Source organism: Lates calcarifer, linkage group LG18, assembly GCF_001640805.2.
Source record: "Lates calcarifer isolate ASB-BC8 linkage group LG18, TLL_Latcal_v3, whole genome shotgun sequence".
Classification (NCBI taxonomy): Eukaryota; Metazoa; Chordata; class Actinopteri; family Centropomidae; genus Lates; species Lates calcarifer.
The window spans coordinates 5,758,962-5,786,498 of NC_066850.1; the positions used below are offsets into that span (position 1 = coordinate 5,758,962).

Consider the following 27,537-nt stretch of genomic DNA (forward strand, 5'->3'; position numbering starts at 1 on the left):
TCAGGGGCATGTCTTATGTCATCTGAAGTGGATTTGGACAGGTTTTGAGTGAATTCTTTGAAAAACTTGACACCACAATTTTTGATGTTGGCGACAGGCGGCGGGTCATCATTTTGAGTGAAAAAAGGTCAAAATTTCAGGTTCCGATTTTTCACCTAAAACTTACTTTACTCAGGGGCATGTTTTATGTCATCTGAAGTGGATTTGGACAGGTTTTGAGTGAATTCTTTGAAAAACTTGACACCACAATTTTTGATGTTGGCGACAGGCGGCGGGTCATCATTTTGAGTGAAAAAAGGTCAAAATTTCAGGTTCCGATTTTTCACCTAAAACTTACTCAGGGGCATGTCTTATGTCATCTGAAGTGGATTTGGACAGGTTTTGAGTGAATTCTTTGAAAAACTTGACACCACAATTTTTGATGTTGGCGACAGGCGGCGGGTCATCATTTTGAGTGAAAAAAGGTCAAAATTTCAGGTTCCGATTTTTCACCTAAAACTTACTCAGGGGCATGTCTTATGTCATCTGAAGTGGATTTGGACAGGTTTTGAGTGAATTCTTTGAAAAACTTGACACCACAATTTTTGATGTTGGCGACAGGCGGCGGGTCATCATTTTGAGTGAAAAAAGGTCAAAATTTCAGGTTCCGATTTTTCACCTAAAACTTACTCAGGGGCATGTCTTATGTCATCTGAAGTGGATTTGGACAGGTTTTGAGTGAATTCTTTGAAAAACTTGACACCACAATTTTTGATGTTGGCGACAGGCGGCGGGTCATCATTTTGAGTGAAAAAAGGTCAAAATTTCAGGTTCCGATTTTTCACCTAAAACTTACTCAGGGGCATGTCTTATGTCATCTGAAGTGGATTTGGACAGGTTTTGAGTGAATTCTTTGAAAAACTTGACACCACAATTTTTGATGTTGGCGACAGGCGGCGGGTCATCATTTTGAGTGAAAAAAGGTCAAAATTTCAGGTTCCGATTTTTCACCTAAAACTTACTCAGGGGCATGTCTTATGTCATCTGAAGTGGATTTGGACAGGTTTTGAGTGAATTCTTTGAAAAACTTGACACCACAATTTTTGATGTTGGCGACAGGCGGCGGGTCATCATTTTGAGTGAAAAAAGGTCAAAATTTCAGGTTCCGATTTTTCACCTAAAACTTACTCAGGGGCATGTCTTATGTCATCTGAAGTGGATTTGGACAGGTTTTGAGTGAATTCTTTGAAAAACTTGACACCACAATTTTTGATGTTGGCGACAGGCGGCGGGTCATCATTTTGAGTGAAAAAAGGTCAAAATTTCAGGTTCCGATTTTTCACCTAAAACTTACTCAGGGGCATGTCTTATGTCATCTGAAGTGGATTTGGACAGGTTTTGAGTGAATTCTTTGAAAAACTTGACACCACAATTTTTGATGTTGGCGACAGGCGGCGGGTCATCATTTTGAGTGAAAAAAGGTCAAAATTTCAGGTTCCGATTTTTCACCTAAAACTTACTCAGGGGCATGTCTTATGTCATCTGAAGTGGATTTGGACAGGTTTTGAGTGAATTCTTTGAAAAACTTGACACCACAATTTTTGATGTTGGCGACAGGCGGCGGGTCATCATTTTGAGTGAAAAAAGGTCAAAATTTCAGGTTCCGATTTTTCACCTAAAACTTACTCAGGGGCATGTCTTATGTCATCTGAAGTGGATTTGGACAGGTTTTGAGTGAATTCTTTGAAAAACTTGACACCACAATTTTTGATGTTGGCGACAGGCGGCGGGTCATCATTTTGAGTGAAAAAAGGTCAAAATTTCAGGTTCCGATTTTTCACCTAAAACTTACTCAGGGGCATGTCTTATGTCATCTGAAGTGGATTTGGACAGGTTTTGAGTGAATTCTTTGAAAAACTTGACACCACAATTTTTGATGTTGGCGACAGGCGGCGGGTCATCATTTTGAGTGAAAAAAGGTCAAAATTTCAGGTTCCGATTTTTCACCTAAAACTTACTCAGGGGCATGTCTTATGTCATCTGAAGTGGATTTGGACAGGTTTTGAGTGAATTCTTTGAAAAACTTGACACCACAATTTTTGATGTTGGCGACAGGCGGCGGGTCATCATTTTGAGTGAAAAAAGGTCAAAATTTCAGGTTCCGATTTTTCACCTAAAACTTACTCAGGGGCATGTCTTATGTCATCTGAAGTGGATTTGGACAGGTTTTGAGTGAATTCTTTGAAAAACTTGACACCACAATTTTTGATGTTGGCGACAGGCGGCGGGTCATCATTTTGAGTGAAAAAAGGTCAAAATTTCAGGTTCCGATTTTTCACCTAAAACTTACTCAGGGGCATGTCTTATGTCATCTGAAGTGGATTTGGACAGGTTTTGAGTGAATTCTTTGAAAAACTTGACACCACAATTTTTGATGTTGGCGACAGGCGGCGGGTCATCATTTTGAGTGAAAAAAGGTCAAAATTTCAGGTTCCGATTTTTCACCTAAAACTTACTCAGGGTGTGTAAAATTACTCAGGGCATGTTTATGTCATCTGAAGTGGATTTGGACAGGTTTTGAGTGAATTCTTTGAAAAACTTGACACCACAATTTTTGATGTTGGCGACAGGCGGCGGGTCATCATTTTGAGTGAAAAAAGGTCAAAATTTCAGGTTCCGATTTTTCACCTAAAACTTACTCAGGGGCATGTCTTATGTCATCTGAAGTGGATTTGGACAGGTTTTGAGTGAATTCTTTGAAAAACTTGACACCACAATTTTTGATGTTGGCGACAGGCGGCGGGTCATCATTTTGAGTGAAAAAAGGTCAAAATTTCAGGTTCCGATTTTTCACCTAAAACTTACTCAGGGGCATGTCTTATGTCATCTGAAGTGGATTTGGACAGGTTTTGAGTGAATTCTTTGAAAAACTTGACACCACAATTTTTGATGTTGGCGACAGGCGGCGGGTCATCATTTTGAGTGAAAAAAGGTCAAAATTTCAGGTTCCGATTTTTCACCTAAAACTTACTCAGGGGCATGTCTTATGTCATCTGAAGTGGATTTGGACAGGTTTTGAGTGAATTCTTTGAAAAACTTGACACCACAATTTTTGATGTTGGCGACAGGCGGCGGGTCATCATTTTGAGTGAAAAAAGGTCAAAATTTCAGGTTCCGATTTTTCACCTAAAACTTACTCAGGGGCATGTCTTATGTCATCTGAAGTGGATTTGGACAGGTTTTGAGTGAATTCTTTGAAAAACTTGACACCACAATTTTTGATGTTGGCGACAGGCGGCGGGTCATCATTTTGAGTGAAAAAAGGTCAAAATTTCAGGTTCCGATTTTTCACCTAAAACTTACTCAGGGGCATGTCTTATGTCATCTGAAGTGGATTTGGACAGGTTTTGAGTGAATTCTTTGAAAAACTTGACACCACAATTTTTGATGTTGGCGACAGGCGGCGGGTCATCATTTTGAGTGAAAAAAGGTCAAAATTTCAGGTTCCGATTTTTCACCTAAAACTTACTCAGGGGCATGTCTTATGTCATCTGAAGTGGATTTGGACAGGTTTTGAGTGAATTCTTTGAAAAACTTGACACCACAATTTTTGATGTTGGCGACAGGCGGCGGGTCATCATTTTGAGTGAAAAAAGGTCAAAATTTCAGGTTCCGATTTTTCACCTAAAACTTACTCAGGGGCATGTCTTATGTCATCTGAAGTGGATTTGGACAGGTTTTGAGTGAATTCTTTGAAAAACTTGACACCACAATTTTTGATGTTGGCGACAGGCGGCGGGTCATCATTTTGAGTGAAAAAAGGTCAAAATTTCAGGTTCCGATTTTTCACCTAAAACTTACTCAGGGGCATGTCTTATGTCATCTGAAGTGGATTTGGACAGGTTTTGAGTGAATTCTTTGAAAAACTTGACACCACAATTTTTGATGTTGGCGACAGGCGGCGGGTCATCATTTTGAGTGAAAAAAGGTCAAAATTTCAGGTTCCGATTTTTCACCTAAAACTTACTCAGGGGCATGTCTTATGTCATCTGAAGTGGATTTGGACAGGTTTTGAGTGAATTCTTTGAAAAACTTGACACCACAATTTTTGATGTTGGCGACAGGCGGCGGGTCATCATTTTGAGTGAAAAAAGGTCAAAATTTCAGGTTCCGATTTTTCACCTAAAACTTACTCAGGGGCATGTCTTATGTCATCTGAAGTGGATTTGGACAGGTTTTGAGTGAATTCTTTGAAAAACTTGACACCACAATTTTTGATGTTGGCGACAGGCGGCGGGTCATCATTTTGAGTGAAAAAAGGTCAAAATTTCAGGTTCCGATTTTTCACCTAAAACTTACTCAGGGGCATGTCTTATGTCATCTGAAGTGGATTTGGACAGGTTTTGAGTGAATTCTTTGAAAAACTTGACACCACAATTTTTGATGTTGGCGACAGGCGGCGGGTCATCATTTTGAGTGAAAAAAGGTCAAAATTTCAGGTTCCGATTTTTCACCTAAAACTTACTCAGGTAAAATACTCAGGGGCATGTCTTATGTCATCTGAAGTGGATTTGGACAGGTTTTGAGTGAATTCTTTGAAAAACTTGACACCACAATTTTTGATGTTGGCGACAGGCGGCGGGTCATCATTTTGAGTGAAAAAAGGTCAAAATTTCAGGTTCCGATTTTTCACCTAAAACTTACTCAGGGGCATGTCTTATGTCATCTGAAGTGGATTTGGACAGGTTTTGAGTGAATTCTTTGAAAAACTTGACACCACAATTTTTGATGTTGGCGACAGGCGGCGGGTCATCATTTTGAGTGAAAAAAGGTCAAAATTTCAGGTTCCGATTTTTCACCTAAAACTTACTCAGGGGCATGTCTTATGTCATCTGAAGTGGATTTGGACAGGTTTTGAGTGAATTCTTTGAAAAACTTGACACCACAATTTTTGATGTTGGCGACAGGCGGCGGGTCATCATTTTGAGTGAAAAAAGGTCAAAATTTCAGGTTCCGATTTTTCACCTAAAACTTACTCAGGGGCATGTCTTATGTCATCTGAAGTGGATTTGGACAGGTTTTGAGTGAATTCTTTGAAAAACTTGACACCACAATTTTTGATGTTGGCGACAGGCGGCGGGTCATCATTTTGAGTGAAAAAAGGTCAAAATTTCAGGTTCCGATTTTTCACCTAAAACTTACTCAGGGGTGTAATACTCAGGGGCATGTCTTATGTCATCTGAAGTGGATTTGGACAGGTTTTGAGTGAATTCTTTGAAAAACTTGACACCACAATTTTTGATGTTGGCGACAGGCGGCGGGTCATCATTTTGAGTGAAAAAAGGTCAAAATTTCAGGTTCCGATTTTTCACCTAAAACTTACTCAGGGGCATGTCTTATGTCATCTGAAGTGGATTTGGACAGGTTTTGAGTGAATTCTTTGAAAAACTTGACACCACAATTTTTGATGTTGGCGACAGGCGGCGGGTCATCATTTTGAGTGAAAAAAGGTCAAAATTTCAGGTTCCGATTTTTCACCTAAAACTTACTCAGGGGCATGTCTTATGTCATCTGAAGTGGATTTGGACAGGTTTTGAGTGAATTCTTTGAAAAACTTGACACCACAATTTTTGATGTTGGCGACAGGCGGCGGGTCATCATTTTGAGTGAAAAAAGGTCAAAATTTCAGGTTCCGATTTTTCACCTAAAACTTACTCAGGGGCATGTCTTATGTCATCTGAAGTGGATTTGGACAGGTTTTGAGTGAATTCTTTGAAAAACTTGACACCACAATTTTTGATGTTGGCGACAGGCGGCGGGTCATCATTTTGAGTGAAAAAAGGTCAAAATTTCAGGTTCCGATTTTTCACCTAAAACTTACTCGGGTGTGTAAAAATACTCAGGGGCATGTCTTATGTCATCTGAAGTGGATTTGGACAGGTTTTGAGTGAATTCTTTGAAAAACTTGACACCACAATTTTTGATGTTGGCGACAGGCGGCCGGGTCATCATTTTGAGTGAAAAAAGGTCAAAATTTCAGGTTCCGATTTTTCACCTAAAACTTACTCAGGGGCATGTCTTATGTCATCTGAAGTGGATTTGGACAGGTTTTGAGTGAATTCTTTGAAAAACTTGACACCACAATTTTTGATGTTGGCGACAGGCGGCGGGGTCATCATTTTGAGTGAAAAAAGGTCAAAATTTCAGGTTCCGATTTTTCACCTAAAACTTTACTCAGGGGGCATGTTTTATGTCATCTGAAGTGGATTTGGACAGGTTTTGAGTGAATTCTTTGAAAAACTTGACACCACAATTTTTGATGTTGGCGACAGGCGGCGGGTCATCATTTTGAGTGAAAAAAGGTCAAAATTTCAGGTTCCGATTTTTCACCTAAAACTTACTCAGGGGTGTGTAAAAATTACTCAGGGGCATGTTTTATGTCATCTGAAGTGGATTTGGACAGGTTTTGAGTGAATTCTTTGAAAAACTTGACACCACAATTTTTGATGTTGGCGACAGGCGGCGGGTCATCATTTTGAGTGAAAAAAGGTCAAAATTTCAGGTTCCGATTTTTCACCTAAAACTTACTCAGGGGCATGTCTTATGTCATCTGAAGTGGATTTGGACAGGTTTTGAGTGAATTCTTTGAAAAACTTGACACCACAATTTTTGATGTTGGCGACAGGCGGCGGGTCATCATTTTGAGTGAAAAAAGGTCAAAATTTCAGGTTCCGATTTTCACCTAAAATCTTACTCAGGGGCATGTCTTATGTCATCTGAAGTGGATTTGGACAGGTTTTGAGTGAATTCTTTGAAAAACTTGACACCACAATTTTTGATGTTGGCGACAGGCGGCGGGTCATCATTTTGAGTGAAAAAAGGTCAAAATTTCAGGTTCCGATTTTTCACCTAAAAACTTACTCAGGGGCATGTCTTATGTCATCTGAAGTGGATTTGGACAGGTTTTGAGTGAATTCTTTGAAAAACTTGACACCACAATTTTTGATGTTGGCGACAGGCGGCGGGTCATCATTTTGAGTGAAAAAAGGTCAAAATTTCAGGTTCCGATTTTTCACCTAAAACTTACTCAGGGGCATGTCTTATGTCATCTGAAGTGGATTTGGACAGGTTTTGAGTGAATTCTTTGAAAAAACTTGACACCACAATTTTTGATGTTGGCGACAGGCGGCGGGTCATCATTTTGAGTGAAAAAAGGTCAAAATTTCAGGTTCCGATTTTTCACCTAAAACTTACTCAGGGGCATGTCTTATGTCATCTGAAGTGGATTTGGACAGGTTTTGAGTGAATTCTTTGAAAAACTTGACACCACAATTTTTGATGTTGGCGACAGGCGGCGGGTCATCATTTTGAGTGAAAAAAGGTCAAAATTTCAGGTTCCGATTTTTCACCTAAAACTTACTCAGGGGCATCGTTTTATGTCATCTGAAGTGGATTTGGACAGGTTTTGAGTGAATTCTTTGAAAAACTTGACACCACAATTTTTGATGTTGGCGACAGGCGGCGGGTCATCATTTTGAGTGAAAAAAGGTCAAAATTTCAGGTTCCGATTTTTCACCTAAAACTTACTCAGGGGTGTGTAAAATTACTCAGGGGCATGTTTTATGTCATCTGAAGTGGATTTGGACAGGTTTTGAGTGAATTCTTTGAAAAACTTGACACCACAATTTTTGATGTTGGCGACAGGCGGCGGGTCATCATTTTGAGTGAAAAAAGGTCAAAATTTCAGGTTCCGATTTTTCACCTAAAACTTACTCAGGGGCATGTCTTATGTCATCTGAAGTGGATTTGGACAGGTTTTGAGTGAATTCTTTGAAAAACTTGACACCACAATTTTTGATGTTGGCGACAGGCGGCGGGTCATCATTTTGAGTGAAAAAAGGTCAAAATTTCAGGTTCCGATTTTTCACCTAAAACTTACTCAGGGGCATGTCTTATGTCATCTGAAGTGGATTTGGACAGGTTTTGAGTGAATTCTTTTGAAAAACTTGACACCACAATTTTTGATGTTGGCGACAGGCGGCGGGTCATCATTTTGAGTGAAAAAAGGTCAAAATTTCAGGTTCCGATTTTTCACCTAAAACTTACTCAGTGTGTAAAAATTACTCAGGGGCATGTCTTATGTCATCTGAAGTGGATTTGGACAGGTTTTGAGTGAATTCTTTGAAAAACTTGACACCACAATTTTTGATGTTGGCGACAGGCGGCGGGTCATCGATTTTGAGTGAAAAAAGGTCAAAATTTCAGGTTCCGATTTTTCACCTAAAACTTACTCAGGGTGGTATCAGGGGCATGTCTTTATGTCATCTGAAGTGGATTTGGACAGGTTTTGAGTGAATTCTTTGAAAAACTTGACACCACAATTTTTGATGTTGGCGACAGGCGGCGGGTCATCATTTTGAGTGAAAAAAGGTCAAAATTTCAGGTTCCGATTTTTCACCTAAAACTTACTCAGGGGGACCATGTTCTTATGTCATCTGAAGTGGATTTGGACAGGTTTTGAGTGAATTCTTTGAAAAACTTGACACCACAATTTTTGATGTTGGCGACAGGCGGCGGGTCATCATTTTGAGTGAAAAAAAGGTCAAAATTTCAGGTTCCGATTTTTCACCTAAAACTTACTCAGGGGCATGTCTTATGTCATCTGAAGTGGATTTGGACAGGTTTTGAGTGAATTCTTTGAAAAACTTGACACCACAATTTTTGATGTTGGCGACAGGCGGCGGGTCATCATTTTGAGTGAAAAAAGGTCAAAATTTCAGGTTCCGATTTTTCACCTAAAAACTTTTACTCAGGGGCATGTTTTATGTCATCTGAAGTGGATTTGGACAGGTTTTGAGTGAATTCTTTGAAAAACTTGACACCACAATTTTTGATGTTGGCGACAGGCGGCGGGTCATCATTTTGAGTGAAAAAAGGTCAAAATTTCAGGTTCCGATTTTTCACCTAAAACTTACTCAGGGTGTGTAAAATTACTCAGGGGCATGTTTATGTCATCTGAAGTGGATTTGGACAGGTTTTGAGTGAATTCTTTGAAAAACTTGACACCACAATTTTTGATGTTGGCGACAGGCGGCGGGTCATCATTTTGAGTGAAAAAAGGTCAAAATTTCAGGTTCCGATTTTTCACCTAAAACTTACTCAGGGGCATGTCTTATGTCATCTGAAGTGGATTTGGACAGGTTTTGAGTGAATTCTTTGAAAAACTTGACACCACAATTTTTGATGTTGGCGACAGGCGGCGGGTCATCATTTTGAGTGAAAAAAGGTCAAAATTTCAGGTTCCGATTTTTCACCTAAAACTTACTCAGGGGCATGTCTTATGTCATCTGAAGTGGATTTGGACAGGTTTTGAGTGAATTCTTTGAAAAACTTGACACCACAATTTTTGATGTTGGCGACAGGCGGCGGGTCATCATTTTGAGTGAAAAAAGGTCAAAATTTCAGGTTCCGATTTTTCACCTAAAACTTACTCAGGGGCATGTTTTATGTCATCTGAAGTGGATTTGGACAGGTTTTGAGTGAATTCTTTGAAAAACTTGACACCACAATTTTTGATGTTGGCGACAGGCGGCGGGTCATCATTTTGAGTGAAAAAAGGTCAAAATTTCAGGTTCCGATTTTTCACCTAAAACTTACTCAGGGTGTAAAATTACTCAGGGGCATGTCTTATGTCATCTGAAGTGGATTTGGACAGGTTTTGAGTGAATTCTTTGAAAAACTTGACACCACAATTTTTGATGTTGGCGACAGGCGGCGGGTCATCATTTTGAGTGAAAAAAGGTCAAAATTTCAGGTTCCGATTTTTCACCTAAAACTTACTCAGGGGCATGTTTTATGTCATCTGAAGTGGATTTGGACAGGTTTTGAGTGAATTCTTTGAAAAACTTGACACCACAATTTTTGATGTTGGCGACAGGCGGCGGGTCATCATTTTGAGTGAAAAAAGGTCAAAATTTCAGGTTCCGATTTTTCACCTAAAACTTACTCAGGGGCATGTCTTATGTCATCTGAAGTGGATTTGGACAGGTTTTGAGTGAATTCTTTGAAAAACTTGACACCACAATTTTTGATGTTGGCGACAGGCGGCGGGTCATCATTTTGAGTGAAAAAAGGTCAAAATTTCAGGTTCCGATTTTTCACCTAAAACTTACTCTGTATACTCAGGGGCATGTCTTATGTCATCTGAAGTGGATTTGGACAGGTTTTGAGTGAATTCTTTGAAAAACTTGACACCACAATTTTTGATGTTGGCGACAGGCGGCGGGTCATCATTTTGAGTGAAAAAAGGTCAAAATTTCAGGTTCCGATTTTTCACCTAAAACTTACTCAGGGGCATGTCTTATGTCATCTGAAGTGGATTTGGACAGGTTTTGAGTGAATTCTTTGAAAAACTTGACACCACAATTTTTGATGTTGGCGACAGGCGGCGGGTCATCATTTTGAGTGAAAAAAGGTCAAAATTTCAGGTTCCGATTTTTCACCTAAAACTTACTCAGGGGCATGTCTTATGTCATCTGAAGTGGATTTGGACAGGTTTTGAGTGAATTCTTTGAAAAACTTGACACCACAATTTTTGATGTTGGCGACAGGCGGCGGGTCATCATTTTGAGTGAAAAAAGGTCAAAATTTCAGGTTCCGATTTTTCACCTAAAACTTACTCAGGGCATGTCTTATGTCATCTGAAGTGGATTTGGACAGGTTTTGAGTGAATTCTTTGAAAAACTTGACACCACAATTTTTGATGTTGCTCAGGGGCATGTTTTATGTCATCTGAAGTGGATTTGGACAGGTTTTGAGTGAATTCTTTGAAAAACTTGACACCACAATTTTTGATGTTGGCGACAGGCGGCGGGTCATCATTTTGAGTGAAAAAAGGTCAAAATTTCAGGTTCCGATTTTTCACCTAAAACTTACTCAGGGGCATGTCTTATGTCATCTGAAGTGGATTTGGACAGGTTTTGAGTGAATTCTTTGAAAAACTTGACACCACAATTTTTGATGTTGGCGACAGGCGGCGGGTCATCATTTTGAGTGAAAAAAGGTCAAAATTTCAGGTTCCGATTTTTCACCTAAAACTTACTCAGGGGCATGTCTTATGTCATCTGAAGTGGATTTGGACAGGTTTTGTGTGAATTCTTTGAAAAACTTGACACCACAATTTTTGATGTTGGCGGCGGGTCATCATTTTGAGTGAAAAAAGGTCAAAATTTCAGGTTCCGATTTTTCACCTAAAACTTACTCAGGGGTGTGTAAAAATTACTCAGGGCCATGTTTTATGTCATCTGAAGTGGATTTGATACACTATTACTTATTCCTCATCAACAGTGTAACAGTGTAAATATTCAAACATTACAGGAAAGAAAAAGCATCACATCTTAAAGAATGAATAACACTAAATAGTTGGGAAAAAATCAACTAGAATGATTATCTTAAATCTTAAATTCACGCATAAATTGTCTGTCAGCTAATCACTGGGCAATTCACATATATTACTATGAAATGCATAATAAAAACTTTCACCTGAGTAAATTTTTGAAAGCAGGGTTTTAACTTGTACTTTTAATTATACTTCAATCCACAGGCAAGAAATTAAGTCACAACTATTATGTGTCTTTAAAAATTATCATAACTAGTACTATTTTCTGACAAGTTATAGATGTGATTAATCAGTTATTATGTCCGATACTAAACTCATTAAATACAGAGGATTAGATACAGAGGAACAATAGCACTGTTACTAACATTAATAATTCAGCTAATCAACACATCTTTTTCAGACTGAGTAAATCTTCAGGACACATACCTGTTTGGTTTGTCAGGTGAGAGCTTGTGTTTGTGTCCAGACTGCAGCAGCTGAACCAGTAAACCTGGAAAACACAAGTATATCACTTAAAAACAAATAGCCACATCAGGTGAATAAATTAGGGTTGAAATGATTAGCTGACATAAATGACAACGTCGATTATAAATCAACGACATCAATTATATACGACAACGTTGATTATAAAAAAATTGTCAACATGCAATTTTAGTGTAAACGCATCCTATAAAACCATAAAACCAGAGACTGTAAGAGGAACCATGTTCACTTGTTACTGCAATGCACTACAGGGGGTTCTGAGGGCAGTATCACTTCCACTGAATGTAATGACTATATTACTGCGCAATATTAAGTAATACAGTAATCTCAGCTCATACATTGTGAACTGCTCTTGAGGCTTAAAACTTGTGCAGGACCACAGAGTTAAAAATCTAGTTTTCAAGCTCGTGTTTAACACACAAGTCACCACAATTTTCTGATCAATAACATGCACATCAGGGGATCAGTGGACAGCTATGGACAGATTACTGCCACAAAGCTACAAAGACAGACCAAACAACTAAGAGGCAAAAACGGAGTCACAAAATGATCCCAATGAGAACTACCACACTGAAATACAAAATGGCCACAAAGAAACGTTAAATGGCCTGGAGTAAACTAAAAAACGACAGACACAATACCATCCAAAACAACTACAAAGGAGCTGATCATACATAGGTGTAAAATAGCCAGCCTTCATTTTCACAACAGACACAAAATGATACAATACCACCACAAAGACACAAATTGATCACGTCGACATGATAATCCGCCATAAACTGACTTAAAATGACCAAGCTGGAGCACAAAGAAAGCAGTAAAATATCTGCAAACTGTAAAGAGATGCAAACGGAGTTGAAAACAGACAAACAGACGACTAAATTTACCTAAGTTACCACCCTCCACAACTGATGTCAGTGACGCTTTAGTTACAGAAACACAAACACACTCTTACCCACGCGATATGACTGAAAATTGAATTTAAAAAATTCGTTACACGGTAATGCTAACGCTAGCCGCTAACTGTTTGCCTTACCTTCGGGCCGCAGGTGTGTTCAGCGTCCGGACTCACTCCTGTTCGACAACAAACGGCTCCGGAGTTTGTTTTAGCATCCAGACCTCTTCATTTGCGTTAGGAAACGAGCTCCAGAGTTTGTTTTAGCATTTAGACCTCTCTGGTAACAACGTGTTCTCACACAACTGGTAAACAGTAGTAACAATAGCTTAACCTTGGTTTAAACCTATTTTCTGACTTCGTTTCTCAATGACGAGGCACCTCATGACCAATGACCACAGACGTCAGCTAACCTTTGCAGAAAAACGCTGATTGGTCGGGCCATTCTGGTCCGTCTAGCATCCGCCTCTGATTGGTCTTAAAAATCACCCACCGAGAAGTACACCAAATGGATTAGATAACAAAAGTATACTAAAGAGATTTTAAAGTAACTTTCTATGATATTCTAAATCTTTTCCCATTAGACATATCTGTAGGCTACATAAACACAATATTTTGCACTAACATTTGTAAATGTATTTTTCTCTGATTAGTGTTACTCTAAACAAGAACAAACAAACATATTTTAAATACAAGGTACATTTAATGGGAAATTCAGTGACAGATCCAATGTAAACCACAGAGTCCTGTCTGATCTTTCAGGCTATATATTAACACAAAACCGTGCTGTTATGTGTTCTTACACTCTGGCTTTAAAGGTATGGCATTAAAAACATTTTTAAAAATTACATTGCTTGAGTTGAGCACCAAAAATATTCTACTGCTGTTCTGAAGCAAACTAATTGTTAACTAAAGTTCAAAGAAGAGCAGATGTGGATGATCACACTGATAAGCAAAGAGAGAGAAAAAGATCTTTGTGTTGTGGTTTCAGAGCATCAAAAGGCAAATGTTTCACGCAGGAACAATGCACAATATCTGCAGTGCATGAAGTTGAACCCAGCTCAACTTGTGCAACACTTTGTTTGCTAGAGTAGTTTGGGGTTGGCCAGAATACATTCTGAAAGACAAAAAAATGACTATAATCATCACAGCATTGTAATGTGGCATTAGCTAGCACCACTCTTTGAAAATCATTAGTCTGAATAACTAACAGTTTTTCTTTTTGATGTTACAGCCAGTTGCACCCAGCTGGGTGTAGACATGAAGCTGCATCACGCTACCTGTGGTCTCCGTCATTGCACCCTACGTTGTTACTATAATAACTGGGGATAAGCAACTACTTTTATTGATATTACATGCTGATGTTCAGAAAGTCAGAAAATAACTCAGAACACATTTTGGTGTATTGATGAGTAATGTTCTGCAAACTAATGACATAAGAATAGTTATTTTTAGTTTACTTCTCTGGCCTGGAAGGTTGTTTCTGCCAGAAATATTTTCTTCTTAGGGATGAGAGGTTTATCAAACCAGCGTGCAGACCACAAAAACTCTGAAATTAATGCCCAGCAGAATGCAAGTTACCACTTCAAGACACAACAAAGCTGCAGAAAATTACTAAATATGATTCTAGCTGTCATTCTTTGGGATTACAAAAACTTTTTTCTGATACTTGTACTTGTTTTTTAGTGATAAAATCTATTTTAATCCTCTCAATCTAAATTTTATGATTTTACAAATGAACATACCACACTGAATGAGCTAATATTTGCCTTAAAGAATTAAGATAACTTTTTTAATTGTGGTAACCTGACAAATCCATCATTTTTTCAGCTCTTTTAGGTAGTACTGTTCACCAGTGACCGTGTGATGGCAGGGTAGACATTCAGTATGTAAACAGTATTGAACATTTTCAGTATATGCATTTCATACTTGAATCACTTAAGTCCATCTATATTTGATACAATGTTCTGCACTTTGTTACAGACAAATCTACAGCAACTCAGCCCACAAATCGCTATAGAGTGGAGGATCAGTCAAAGACGTCTCCTTCCCGTGAAGCTATAAGGCGAGACTCCCCATGATGCAAAGTGAAGAAGGATTCTGGTTTCAGTCCCTTCTGCTCCAGGGCCTCTCTGAGACGGACTGGCGGCTCCATATAGTACTGGACAAAGAAGGGACCGAAGAAAAAGTGAGTGTCTAAGACTCATCACTATACATCAACAGACTCGAACTTAAAATGGGTTAATGTTTTAGCTCAGTGCTACATGTTTTAGTGTTGACTTTGGCTTTTATTAGCTAACTTTCCAAGCATGGCAGTGAGCTGGAGGCTGCATTAAACCATGTTCACTGCAGGAACAGTCCTGCAGCTTAACAAACAATGACACCTTTGTTATGTTGTGTTACCAGAACATAGTAGACTGTCAGAGCACTTTTTTTTTTTTACCTCTATAACCTTACTGGTTCTAATGTCTCTCTGAAACCAGTGACACACAGACCAGCTCATTGGGCTACTGTGATTTATGATAATTCTAGAAATTAAAAACTTATGTGACAGTGTAATATGAGTCAGTTTATTGGGTACACCTAGCTGGAGCTAATGCAGTAACTCCCTTGATGAAGGTTTATGTTCAGAGATTCAGCTGTGAGGTCAGTTTAGAGGATGGTGTTTGTGAGCTGTATTGTATTATACTGTTATTAGCCTGCCTACATATAGATAATAAATAAATATAAATGGGGTAGACAAAATAATGGAAACTTGTCTGTAAAGCACAACACAATGTGACAGCATCACAGTGATACTGAAGGTATTGTAAATCCACTTTTCTGCACCTATAATATCAAGTATGCATCAGTTAGTCAATAACTGCTGTTTGTTGTCTCTCTCTCTTGAGCTGTGTCAAAGAGGCATTTCTGCCTTGTGACAGGCAATAAAGTTGTTCTGTTCTATTCTATAACTCTGTGATTGTACGTCTATATATCCTTACCTCATAGGCAAGAGCAAATGTCCCCCAGTGAATGGCCACAGACTGTTTGGCCTGAAGGTCCTGGTGAATCTGGACAGCCTCCTCTGGATCTACATGCTGCCCCTGCATCACGTCCCTGAAAAAACAGGAATATGTAATAAGGACTGTGTATGGTCTTATAGACATACTATTGGACCATTTACTGCAATCCAATTCAGCAGCTCAGTCATAAACTCTGCCTTTACCAGCTTTCCAATGTTCAGTTTTTTGTGATAGTCAGACATGGGCAAACTTATTAATATGTTTATTACTACTTAATTACTGTGCATACATGAGGGGGGCAGATCTTATAAGCATCATAGAAATAGACTTAATGGCAGAACAGTCAGCTTCCCTTGCATTAGATTGTACAGGACTACCTAATAAAGTTGACACTGAAGATATGTGTGTGTGTAATGCACAGTACCTGGGCAGGTACGCTCCGATGGGGATTGCTGCAAGGTCAAATGGTCCAAAGCGACGTCCTATCTCCTGGAAGGAAGCACAGTAGCCAGTATCACCAGCGAAGAAGAATCGATGGTCCGGACCCAAAATAGACCAGCTGCCCCATAAAGACTGAAAGACATAGAGAGAAAAAGGAAAGGGACATGTTTTTATCTAATGAATCTGCTTTGAATTCAAAAACAATTTAAAGTTTATGTTTTTCACTTGATTAAAACTGACTGATGGAAAAATCTGATTCATTTTATTGCCACAATCTCCAAGAAGTCACCGATTCTGCTCAGCTATAGATGCTTTGAAAATTCATATGGTGAATTTTACAACGGTAAACTATAATGTTAAGCCTCACTTTTCTGATACTTTTCTAACAGATGTATTGTGAATGTAATTGGACAAATAAGCCCCACTGTAAAAGGCTGCAGTTAATACAAACATGGTGGGCCACAATCTAATTAGTAATTGGGTAATAATTCTAATCAATAATCACCTTGTTATCATCCAGAGCTGTGCGTTTGCTCCAGTGCTGAGATGGTGTACAGACGAACGTCACGTCATCGTGACCTGGGACACAGTTCTCCTCCCACCAGTCCAGCTCCATCACATTCTCACAGCCCATTTTTGCCATCCAGTCCATCAGACCCAGGGGCACGAACCTAAAAAAAAAAAAAAAATCATACACACTGGTCTTACTAAATGTTAAGGTACATCAGAGTTTTTTTCAAATGCAGAAGTGCACTCCAAGACACAGTGGCAGAGAGTGCTGACTAAATACATAAGCAATAAATGTAGTAGAGAGCAGATCAATTTGTCACTCATACCAGCGTAGCTCCCCTCCAAAGCGTGTGTTAAGGCTGGTCACAGATCCAGTATCCAGATGGTCATAATGAGAATGACTGATGACGACGGCATCAATCCTGGGCAGCTGTTGACAGGAGAGGACAAGAGATAACAGAGGTTTAAAGGAGTCAATAAATGTATTTAATTTGTTGTTTTAATAAAATGAATTTGGTTAAATAAGGGGAAATTGACAAAAAGTACTGAACCTGTTCCACAGTGCAGGGAGGCCCTCTGTACCTTTTGGGTCCCATGAACTGGAAAGGTGAGGCCCTCTGGCTGAAGACCGGGTCTGTCAGAATATTCAGACCGTCCATTTCTACCAGAACTGTGGCGTGACCCAGCCAGGTTACTCTCAGACCTGGACCGGAGTCAGAGAGGTCTGGGTTCTGAACAAAGTATGGTTCTATTACTGGGAGCTCACTGTCCAAGGCCTGGAGGAAGAGGACGGACCAGCAACACAGAGGAGGGGAAAGAGGGAGAGACAGCATCGGGGATACTGAAATCAAACACCACATTCTTATTATGAAGAATACAGTGTTTCGGTCTCATGACTTAGTCTCATACACTGACTCTATGTTTAAAAACAGCTCTTTCAATAACTTACTTCTGTATGACTGTAAGTTAAGTTCCTCTTTACACAGTAGTCATACATGGCTACATGCTAACATGCTGTATGTCCAAAGAATGTTCCAATATTGTAGTTTTGACCTATGACCTCTCTGGTAGTTGATTATAACGCCTATTTTAAAAAGCTTTATACAACAAAACACTGTGCAGTCCGTGCAAATAAGGGGTTAAACAGTTTTCTATTGCTGAGTGAAAGCAGCCTTTGAAGCCAGTTAAGCCCCCACTGAGCTCAGCAAGGTTTCCACTAGCTGCTATAAATACTGTGTGGGTTGTGAGAGTCGATAAAGGGCACTGTTTCTACATACAGTAATGGGAAAGATGACCTCATAATACTAATCACGGAGTAAAATCTTACAGAGACTTGAATAAATTTGTTCCATAACTTCTAAATGGAAAAAAGTCAAGTATTTCTCACATCTGACTATTTGAAAAGCAACATTTTTAGCATTTGCTGCCACCAGACTAAATTTCAGCTGTGATCAACACTCCAGTCCAAACCTTTAATAATTATAAAATGTATTGTGTATCAGCCTTCTAAGGGGATAAATTTTGTGTGGGGTTATTTTCAGGGTAGTTGATAGTAATATAGTATATATATATATATATATATATTATATATATATATATATATATATATATATATATAAAAGTCTAATAATTACCCACCTCTTTACTAGTTGGCACATTGCTGTGATTTTTATCCCACAACAAGAACCTGAGCAGCATTGAGTAGGAGGGGAACCTCCACGTGGGCCAGGGGTTGGTCCAGCGGCCGTGTTTGTCCCGACAGGACTTTGTCACATCCTCCTGCAATCAAAGAAAACAATGGCATTTTGCCACTTATTAAGCCATGTACCGCAAGGAGAGATCGCTTGTTAAAGAAAGTCAGATTAGAATTTGGAGATAAAAACACGATACACCAAATACAATAGCTAGAGCACTGGAGACATGCCATGTTGAAGAAAGATGTTTATGGAAATGAAGAGATTTGAGGTGAGGTGAGGTGAAGGTGGAAGAGCAGGTGTGTGTGTGTGTGTGTTTCAAGTAGAGAAAGACGGGGACAGTAGGATGACGTGAAGTGAGGTTTCACCTCCAACCGATAGTCCAAGCGGAAGCTCTTGCGGGAAGAGCGGGAGGCGCTGCTCTTCCTGGTGGTGTGAGCAACCACCTCTCCACCCTCAGCCCCTCTGAGCACTCCACCATCCTGGAGTAGAGGGAAGAAACACACTCAGTGATGGAATCAATTTGCAACTGCCCAAGGGACTTGAGGATAGGAAATTAGCACCATTAACCACATAGCCAGCCATTATTAAGCCACCATGTTGTAGCTGGCTGGTAAAATGCTGAAAGTGAAAAATGAATTTTGGATAATCAAGATTTTTTAGCTTCTGGAAGCCCTGAACGCAACAATCCTGCCCTTACTATTATTTCAGAAGAGAAAAACCAGAGAACCAGTCTGCAAAATCTTCTTCCTTGTCAAAACCTGGCACCTACATTACATTCATGGCAGACATGTCATTAGCAGGAAAAGCACAGGTGTAATAAATAACACTGATAACAGGTGCATTCCATTTAGATTAGCAGTCCCTGATATTTTGCATGCTGGTTCACTGGAATGGTTTATGTCAAACAAGTTATAATTAACCATACTGCGGCCCGGCACCATCTAATTTTAAGTGAGCAGAGTGAGTGTATGCATTACCTCCACCAGGCCTTTTGTCTCCTCCAGCGCTGCTCTCCCTGAAGATGATGGCTTCTCCATGGGCACACCACCACACCTAGCATGAACACACATATACTTTACAAGCTGCTTCACAGTCAGCAGAATCACACTTTTTGGCTGTTGGCCCTCAAGCTGCCTTGCTTAAAGGTACACCAGAAGCTGCTCATAATGGAGACACCATTAACACGATCACACGAAGTCACAAGCTGGCTCCTTTCACTCACCTTGACGCTACCGCAATGATAACAGCACATTAACAGCTGACAGTTGAACCATGATAGTTTGCATATGAAACAGAAAGGCAGTAATCAGACACACAGTAGGATCACATCACCATCACTGTATTCAAATCACACGACTATCAGAGGTGACATTCAATTAAATTCAATTTTTAAACTTTGTTTCAAACCTTGCTGGATGAGTTTTGTGTCTCCGTTTCCACATGTCATTTATTTCTTTACCATAAGGTTGACAGGAAAGATGAAGACATGAGTTTCCTGGTGCATGTGACACAAACAGCACTGTTTATACTCTTGTGCAATACTGATTAGGAAGTAACTAGTGTGCTGATGCATGCAGGGTACAAAACAACTTTGACTGTGCTCATTAGCTCATATTGTTACAATACTTTGCAGTCCCAGTGCAACAGCTGAAATGGCTCTGGCTCCTTCCTGTACAATGTTGACTGCAGAAACGATGGTGCAATATTTATCTTTGAGTTGAGCCTTGCACTAAGCTACGGGCCTGCCTTAAAGTGGCACTGACCCTGGGTAAAAACACAACTTCAGTATTAGTCCTGGACTGGATGTGTGACTAAAGGAAATTACCCCTTCTGGAAAAGCTGAAAAAATGGGAGTGACTGACATTTTAGTTTAGGATAATAGGAGCAGAAACACCTACATTTACCAGACATATAAATTGATGTTGGCACCTACACACCTTCCAGAGCCAGCAAACCTAATCACAGCCCTTCCTTATCCTGCTATTATCCACAGCACAGTGCAGTACACACCCTCACTAACAACCATCCACACATGAATGACTCCTTCATGCATTTATACTTCATGAGAAAATGCACTTGAACAATGACGTTCACTGCTATCCCACACTGGTCGAGGAGAGGGTTATGATGGTCCCCTCGTCTTGATGAGAAGATGGATTCTCTGTTATGACTCCCAGGCGTACACACTAACTCATCATTACAGTAATGCAGCGTAAGTCAACTGTGCACTTGAACTCTTAGGGGGGGGACCCCATACATTACTACAGCTATGGTGTCCTGATGATGCACTCAGCCTCATGAATGGACTTTAACTGCACACTACACACAGACACTGGGACAACAATGGAGCTCTGTGGATGACAACCAAAACAAAGATCTATGTAGCCAGGCAGCGTGCCTGATGTGGACATATAACCAACAGCCTGAAGTCAGACTCTTTCTCATCTTTGAAGTTAAATTAAATCTTACTATTAAGTTAACAGATTAGGTTGTCTCACAGTTCTTCAAAGAAAGAGACAGGAGACAAATATGCACAACTTGTGATGGAAAACTAGTTACAGATAGTCACATTTATCTAGCCTGGATTACCCTCCTGAAAACAGTTAGGTGTGCATAAAGGTGAGCAAACAAAGTCAAAATAACATTACTGTTATCAGGACAGTATCGCACACAAGTCTGGGCAGGAATTAGTCTAGTCCCAGTGACACTCAATCCAAATAATAAACAAGTGTCTTAACTTAACCTGCTCTTCAACTATTTCCTTTTTAAAATATGTGGATGGACAATGACACAGACAGGAATGAAAGCAGAAACAATGTTAACTGGCAACAGCATAGGCTTTTTTTTTTTAAATCAAAGATAAGAGGGAAATGTCACAGTAGCACATGTTAACATAAAAACAGGCCAGGCAAAGCGGGTCCCTCGGGGAACAAAAGTGATAGCATAAAACAGATTAAAATGCCTCTGGCAGTACCATAAGGCCACCGTACACTCATTGTCGAGTACCACAACCGTCGGTACATGCTATACATTAAGCCATTTATTACTATCTTCCGCCAACTTACCTGGAAACTTGAACGCAACAGAATACCACTGGCTGTCCTCTCAGCAAGGAGACATGTCTGCTGCATTTACGTTAAGCCATATACTGTTTTAATGCGAGCTGGGTAACATTATCAGCAGCTCTACGGTTCGCAGGTCATTTCCAATACAGTTTACATCACTACGGTGTATATTTCAGTACGTGTCGACTGGAAACTTGCAGTAAAAGCGGTTGATAGGATGCCTTTGAAAGGATAAGACGTGGAGTTTTAATCATGGAGCAGGAAGGTGAGGATCATTAGTCGGTACCAGCTCTGTGTCTCTGACGTCGGTGCAAAACCCTCTGGTCACGTGACCGGCCGAGAAACTCTCAGTGTGACTGCGGGCAGTTTTTATAAATAACCAAAAACTGACTAAAATAGTTACAGAGGGGGAAATGTTATATAGTGGAGTGAAATGATAAGAAGTTTATCAAATTTTTAAATATTTATAAAATTAGTACTGGTTACTGCAACCAACTACTGGCAGAGGTCAATTACCATTACTACTACTAATACCAACAACAATAATACAAAGTAATGATAAATATAGTAGTTAAGTGACCGATTTATAATGTGTTATTCATATATTCTATCACTTATACTTACTTAATGATATAATTTATATAAATTTTTATCTTTTAGTCTTAATAGCTTGTTGAGCTGAAAGTGAAGCCATGTTAAACATTTAAAATTTAGAACTCGTTTATAATGTGATCCCTTAAAATAAAATGAATAAATTGGCTTAAATGGGAGTAAATGGGCTTTATCACTCATCTATTTGGACATGACTGATTCTGATAAATGAATCAATATGATGAAGCATTCAATGAAATACCAGTGTTGAAATGTATTTATTTTTATGTTAACTAATAATTCGCTTCTAATTCACTGCAAAAGCCATTTGATGTTCTTCATGTGTCATCAGCAGTAGCTGTGTCAGAGAGGAAACCCCCCTGACTCGAACATTTGTGGGATGATGGTTAAACCCTGGACACACACTCTCCACGAGGTTACTCTAGCTCCTACGAAACTCTGTCTGTATATTTATGAAGTATTTCTACAAAACTTACCGTGAGTAACTCCTCCTAACGAAGGACACCTGAGGGGATTTCAGTCGCTCGGTATATTTACTAAACGTACAGCTGTATGCCGGTAACAAACGTACAGACTTGCACAGCAGTGTTTCCATTCTATGTCTATATACTTGAGCATATTTGCTATTAAGTTTTAATTTAAAAAAAAAAAACAGCCAGAGGACACAAAGTTACATGGGGAAAGTTGCAGGGTGTCCGGAATCCGGACAGCAAAAGTTGTTTGAACTTCCTGCCAGATGCGTTCATGGACTCTCGGAAATCCGACAATTCACATCCCGGCTTTGTTTTTTTCAACCCATTATAAGGACATGTATTAGAACTTTTGAGTGATTTTCTTTTATTTTTCATTTTATGTTTTCCCCCTTTTTTATCCACAGAAAATATGCTTTGCTGATGTTTCATTAAATTCCACAGGTCTCTTGCTAAAAGTGATTCCTAAGCACTCTGTACTTTCAGGTTTTTTTTATGTAACATTGTACTAGCATTTCATTAAAAAACAATAATGCAGTCACTGCAGTAGCTGACACTTTATGAATCCTCAACCTCTCCTTCTACTTGTTTAAACCATTTCATATCAAGCTGGTTTTCTAATATATGAACATGTGGACTGTCAGTGTGCAAAAGTGGCTCCCACAAAGTAAATATGACATGCTTAGGACTGAGAAGCAGGTCACTCTGCTGTGCTTGACATGAAAGATCACCTGTTACGCTGTGTACTTGGCAAGACCATGTGCTGTTAAACACAGTGAGAAAACACCTGCTGTTACTGATGTTACAACATGACCGAACATGTACCACTACAGTGTACAAGGTTTGGTGTAAATTGGTCCTCGACCAGCACCATCACTACTGGTCTGAGCTTGAATGGTCACAAAAGTGGAAACTTACACAGTCAATACTGTAAACATATTTACTTTACATAGAAAATGACAGCATCAGCAAAAAAAACAAATGAGCTATTCACATTGAATACTAAAAGGGGTTCATGGTCAAAGTTGAGCCTGGTTTTAATACACAAAAATGTCTAAAGAAACTTCAAATGAAAAAAATGACGGGGTTTTTACCATTAAATTTTACCACAAAACAGATCACAACAGTTTATTTCAGTGATGACCCTAACCCTGACCCAGCTGAATCATCACATTCATGTGTGTGTTGTGTTTGTCCATTTCTCAGTGCTCCTTGTGGTCTCCATCCTCCTCCAGTTTCCTGATCTCTGCCTTCAGGTGGTTGATGTTTTCTCTGCTGGCTTTCAATTTGTCTTTCAGCTCTGCGATCTCCTGGCTGGTTCTCTTCTTCGCTGCTTCAATTTTCTCCTTGGTCCTCTGCTCCAGCTCACTGACTGTGGACACAGGCAAGAAAACACACATGAGGCTGATGACAGTGATTACGTAGATGCTGCTGTTCAGTACAGTCTGTATGCACACACTTGTGTCTTGTATTTCAGTGCTGACTGTGTGTGTACATACACTCTGTCTCATGCTTGTATGCTCCCAGCGTGAGTTGTCTTGATGTGGTCAGTAGCTGCTGCATCATGGCTGTAGGATCCTGGAAGATCTGAAAGAAAACACATCAGGTGAGGTCAAGCCGAACCACCCTGACTCATTTCATCCATTACATCAAATTACTGACAACCTGTGGTCACAACAGTTTGATGACTTCAAGTCCCACGAGTGCAAACAAATGTCATTCAAGTCATTTACCATTTAGAGTGAAGAGAGATTAATATCAATACAATTAGTATATTTTTGTTTCCAGTGTTAAAGAACATAGAAGTTAAAGCAATATAGTAACTGTGGTCATAAGCTGCAGTATGAAAGTAATCATACCATTTCATCATAGAATTCAGAGACTACTGTCTTCTTAGGCATGGCACTGGAGTCTGACTGGAACAGCTTCAACAAATGGTACAGAGTCACCTAACACACACACACACACACACACACACACATCAATATTAAAAAGCATTCATAAAAGAGAATCGCAGCTCAACATATCAGTCAGATGCTTTCATTTTCTTTCAGTACAAAATGCTGCCATACATTAAAGTAACATACAGCTACACTATCATTACACAGTATTTGTAGTATTTACTATGAAACTGGAACACATCCCTTCAAAATTATTGTGTCTACTAGTAGCAGCTCTTACAGGTCTCTCATTGGGGTCAATGAAGAAGATCTTAATGATGATCTCGAACTCGCCCCAGCCCGTCTCTGTAATCTCATATGGAGGCTTTGTGACCACTGGAAGGCAGAGAAGCGGTAAATTAATGGGAAGGACAATTAAACTGAAGCAGGATAAAACCCCATAAAATGGAACAGCCATTATATACCTGACAACAGAAACTAATATAAAAGGTCTACTCACCTCTAAGGGGGTTACCATAGCTTTCATGTAGCTTGAACTGGATTTTCTTAACATACGCTGACATATCCTGGAAGAACAATGAAATGTCAAGGAAAAACTTTCGTCCCTGACAGCGGTAATTGAATGCTTTTCAACCAATTATAGTTAATTAGTATAAACCGCAGCATTTAATAGACCTGTATAGGGCCTCGTTACTGATCTGGATGTCTCACCTCGTTTCTGTAAGGCTTCACGTAGACAGACCACTGATGTGTGTGTCCATCTTCCTCTCTCTTCTTCCCAAAGTAGCGGGCAACGTTTCCAAACACAATGGGCTTCACAATAGTCACTCCCTGTTGTCAACAGAGAGAAAACACATAAAGTTAAATGTTAATATGGGAGTACGATAAAAAATAAATAAATAAATAAAAATAAAAATAAAAACATTTCTACACCGTGACTACACGAATTATGCCTCATTATCTTATCAATCTTAAAATATCATTACATGGTTAACTGATCTATTTATAACTCGTACAGTGGATTAATATTTTCCAAAATACCCATATTGCTCCAGTGCAGCGTTACATTACCTTAACTCGCCCCCCGGAATCTGGACCAAATTCAGTCATCTTTTTGAACATAGTACAGTACCGCGAGACTGAAGTTAAATCCGTGCTACACTCTAGAGGACTCTTCTTGTTCCACAGCGTGTATCTACATTTAGTAAACCTGCCATTTAAGCACAGAAAACACTCTTTTATGGCAGCGATCTCATTTTAAACTGCCAGCCAAACAAGCGGCGGAAGTGGCAAGCGTAACATGTTTAGTGGTCCGATAGGAGTGTGACGGGGACACCAAGGTTCCGGCCGAAGGAGGCAGTGACGCCGGATAAGCAGACTGTTGCATTTATCAAAATTTGAAATATATTAATTTGAATAATGATTTTGTAGTTTGCCCGCAGACTCTGCAAATGGTTGTTTGGCTTTCGATAAGATTGTAATTATTGCAAAATAATCTTAGCAAACTACTATATTTTCACAACTGTCGTGACTGATTCTGATCCTTATTCTTTCATATTCTATTTTGACTAAGTGGGAAGATACAGGAAGATTCATATCATGTTTATGGGTGTTTAATCGCCTGTGTTTGCAAGCAAAAGTCAACCTTACATTATCATATTTAAGATCATGTGTTCCTAGCTGATTAATGACAAGGTGTTATTCTAGTATGTTTAATTCAAGTTGATAATACTCTTAATACATAAGACCATCTTGTTTTACCCACAAAATTTAGGTGAATGATTTTCAGGAAATGTCAGCATCTCTATATTATAATCTTTCAATTCCACAGTAGCTAACCTCACTGCTTCATATCATGAACAAAGGAAAGCCACAAAGCCAAACTCAGTTGAAAGAAGTTTTATTTTTAAGATCAACAACCATTTGATTGTTCTAGCCACCATGTGCTGTTCCCTGACATGAAATGTGAAAACGTGTAACCAGAACAGGACATTACTGGTAGCTGCACAGAGTAACAAGTGGAGACAAAATAGAATTTACCCAACCTATAAAATCATGCTAGATTTATCCAAGATAATAAAGAGGACTTGGTGCATTACCTCAACTATAAAACTCTGTGTGGCCCTGAGCAGTTCATTAGGCCAGTCTGCATTAACTATTATTACATTTGCAGTCAGAAAAAAACTTTAGTTGCAAATGATCAATTATTGATAAGTCATTTTAAGTTATACTTCACAATTAACTTTCATTTGGCAGTCTGCTAAATTTCAAAACATTTAGGTTTTTCCATATCATTACTAGCAAAAACTTACATTAGACTATTCAAATGAAATACTGAGAGAGAGAAAGGAAGGAAAGAAAGGAAAGAAAGAGATACTTTCCAAAATCTTGTCTGAGGTTAAGTATTGCTCTGGCTTGATGCAGTAGAATTAGTCACACTTCCTCTGGATCAGACTCTTTCTTCTCTTGCATTACATGTAGACCTGAAAACACTTACCTTCAGTGCTGTGGAGAGAAGTCAGTACAGTGACACAAAGGAGTTCTTATTCTGGCTGATAAGACTTCTGCTATACACACATACACAGCCCCATGAAGAGGTCCAGTCAGCCAAAATAATTAAAAAAAACACAAGAGCGTGTAGGGGCTTAACATTTTTTAGGATCAATAATAATAATATTAATCTCTGAATATAAAACACTCTTAAAAGTATACTGTTGTACAAAAATGCATTTCAAGAGAATTGTGAGGATCTTAATAATGTGTGGATTCTGTTACAGTGACTATATTGAGGTTGGGGTGCACAATTTTTACATCCATCAAATACCTGTGGAGATGCAGTATTTCACAGGATGGTCATGGAGATTTGAACTGACATGATGGATACAAACACATTCATCTAAACAAGTAAAACAAGCTCCAAGACAAAAAAAAAAAATAAACAAACATAAAATAGGATCCTTAATTTTAGGCACTGTGAACAAATATCAGTGTTAGTGAATTTCTCCATATTCCTATTTTGAATCACAAATGAAACAAACAACAATATGGCATCCCCTGATAAAACACTGCTGCTGCAAGCCA

At 39.1% G+C, this 27,537-nt stretch overlaps 2 protein-coding genes across 4 annotated transcripts; both read right to left on the reverse strand.

The window, feature by feature from the left end:
• Nucleotides 1-13,438: 13,438 nt before the first annotated feature.
• Nucleotides 13,439-22,808, reverse strand: napepld (N-acyl phosphatidylethanolamine phospholipase D). 3 transcript variants are annotated; one of them, XM_018693598.2, is made up of 10 exons: nt 22,562-22,808; nt 19,386-19,461; nt 18,774-18,887; nt 18,350-18,490; nt 17,263-17,487; nt 17,038-17,141; nt 16,707-16,872; nt 16,185-16,333; nt 15,740-15,854; nt 13,439-14,916 (listed from the first exon to the last, which is right to left on the reverse strand). In XM_018693598.2, exons 1-10 carry the CDS (start codon nt 22,678-22,680, stop codon nt 14,785-14,787), a joined length of 1,341 nt encoding a protein of 446 aa, XP_018549114.1. In that variant the 5' UTR covers nt 22,681-22,808; the 3' UTR covers nt 13,439-14,784. The 3 variants fall into 3 exon arrangements, with proteins under 3 accessions (XP_018549114.1, XP_018549116.1, XP_018549115.1); XM_018693600.2 differs by lacking the exon at nt 22,562-22,808 and adding an exon at nt 21,474-21,795; XM_018693599.2 differs by lacking the exon at nt 22,562-22,808 and adding an exon at nt 19,816-20,200.
• A 673-nt stretch (nt 22,809-23,481) lies between these two features.
• Nucleotides 23,482-25,761, reverse strand: yeats4 (YEATS domain containing 4). Its single transcript, XM_018693601.2, has 7 exons — nt 25,528-25,761; nt 25,168-25,287; nt 24,956-25,022; nt 24,737-24,831; nt 24,415-24,504; nt 24,055-24,142; nt 23,482-23,927 (listed from the first exon to the last, which is right to left on the reverse strand). The coding sequence occupies exons 1-7, from the start codon at nt 25,576-25,578 to the stop codon at nt 23,758-23,760; spliced, it is 681 nt and encodes a 226-aa protein (XP_018549117.1). The 5' UTR covers nt 25,579-25,761; the 3' UTR covers nt 23,482-23,757.
• Between the last annotated feature and the right edge of the window lie 1,776 nt (nt 25,762-27,537).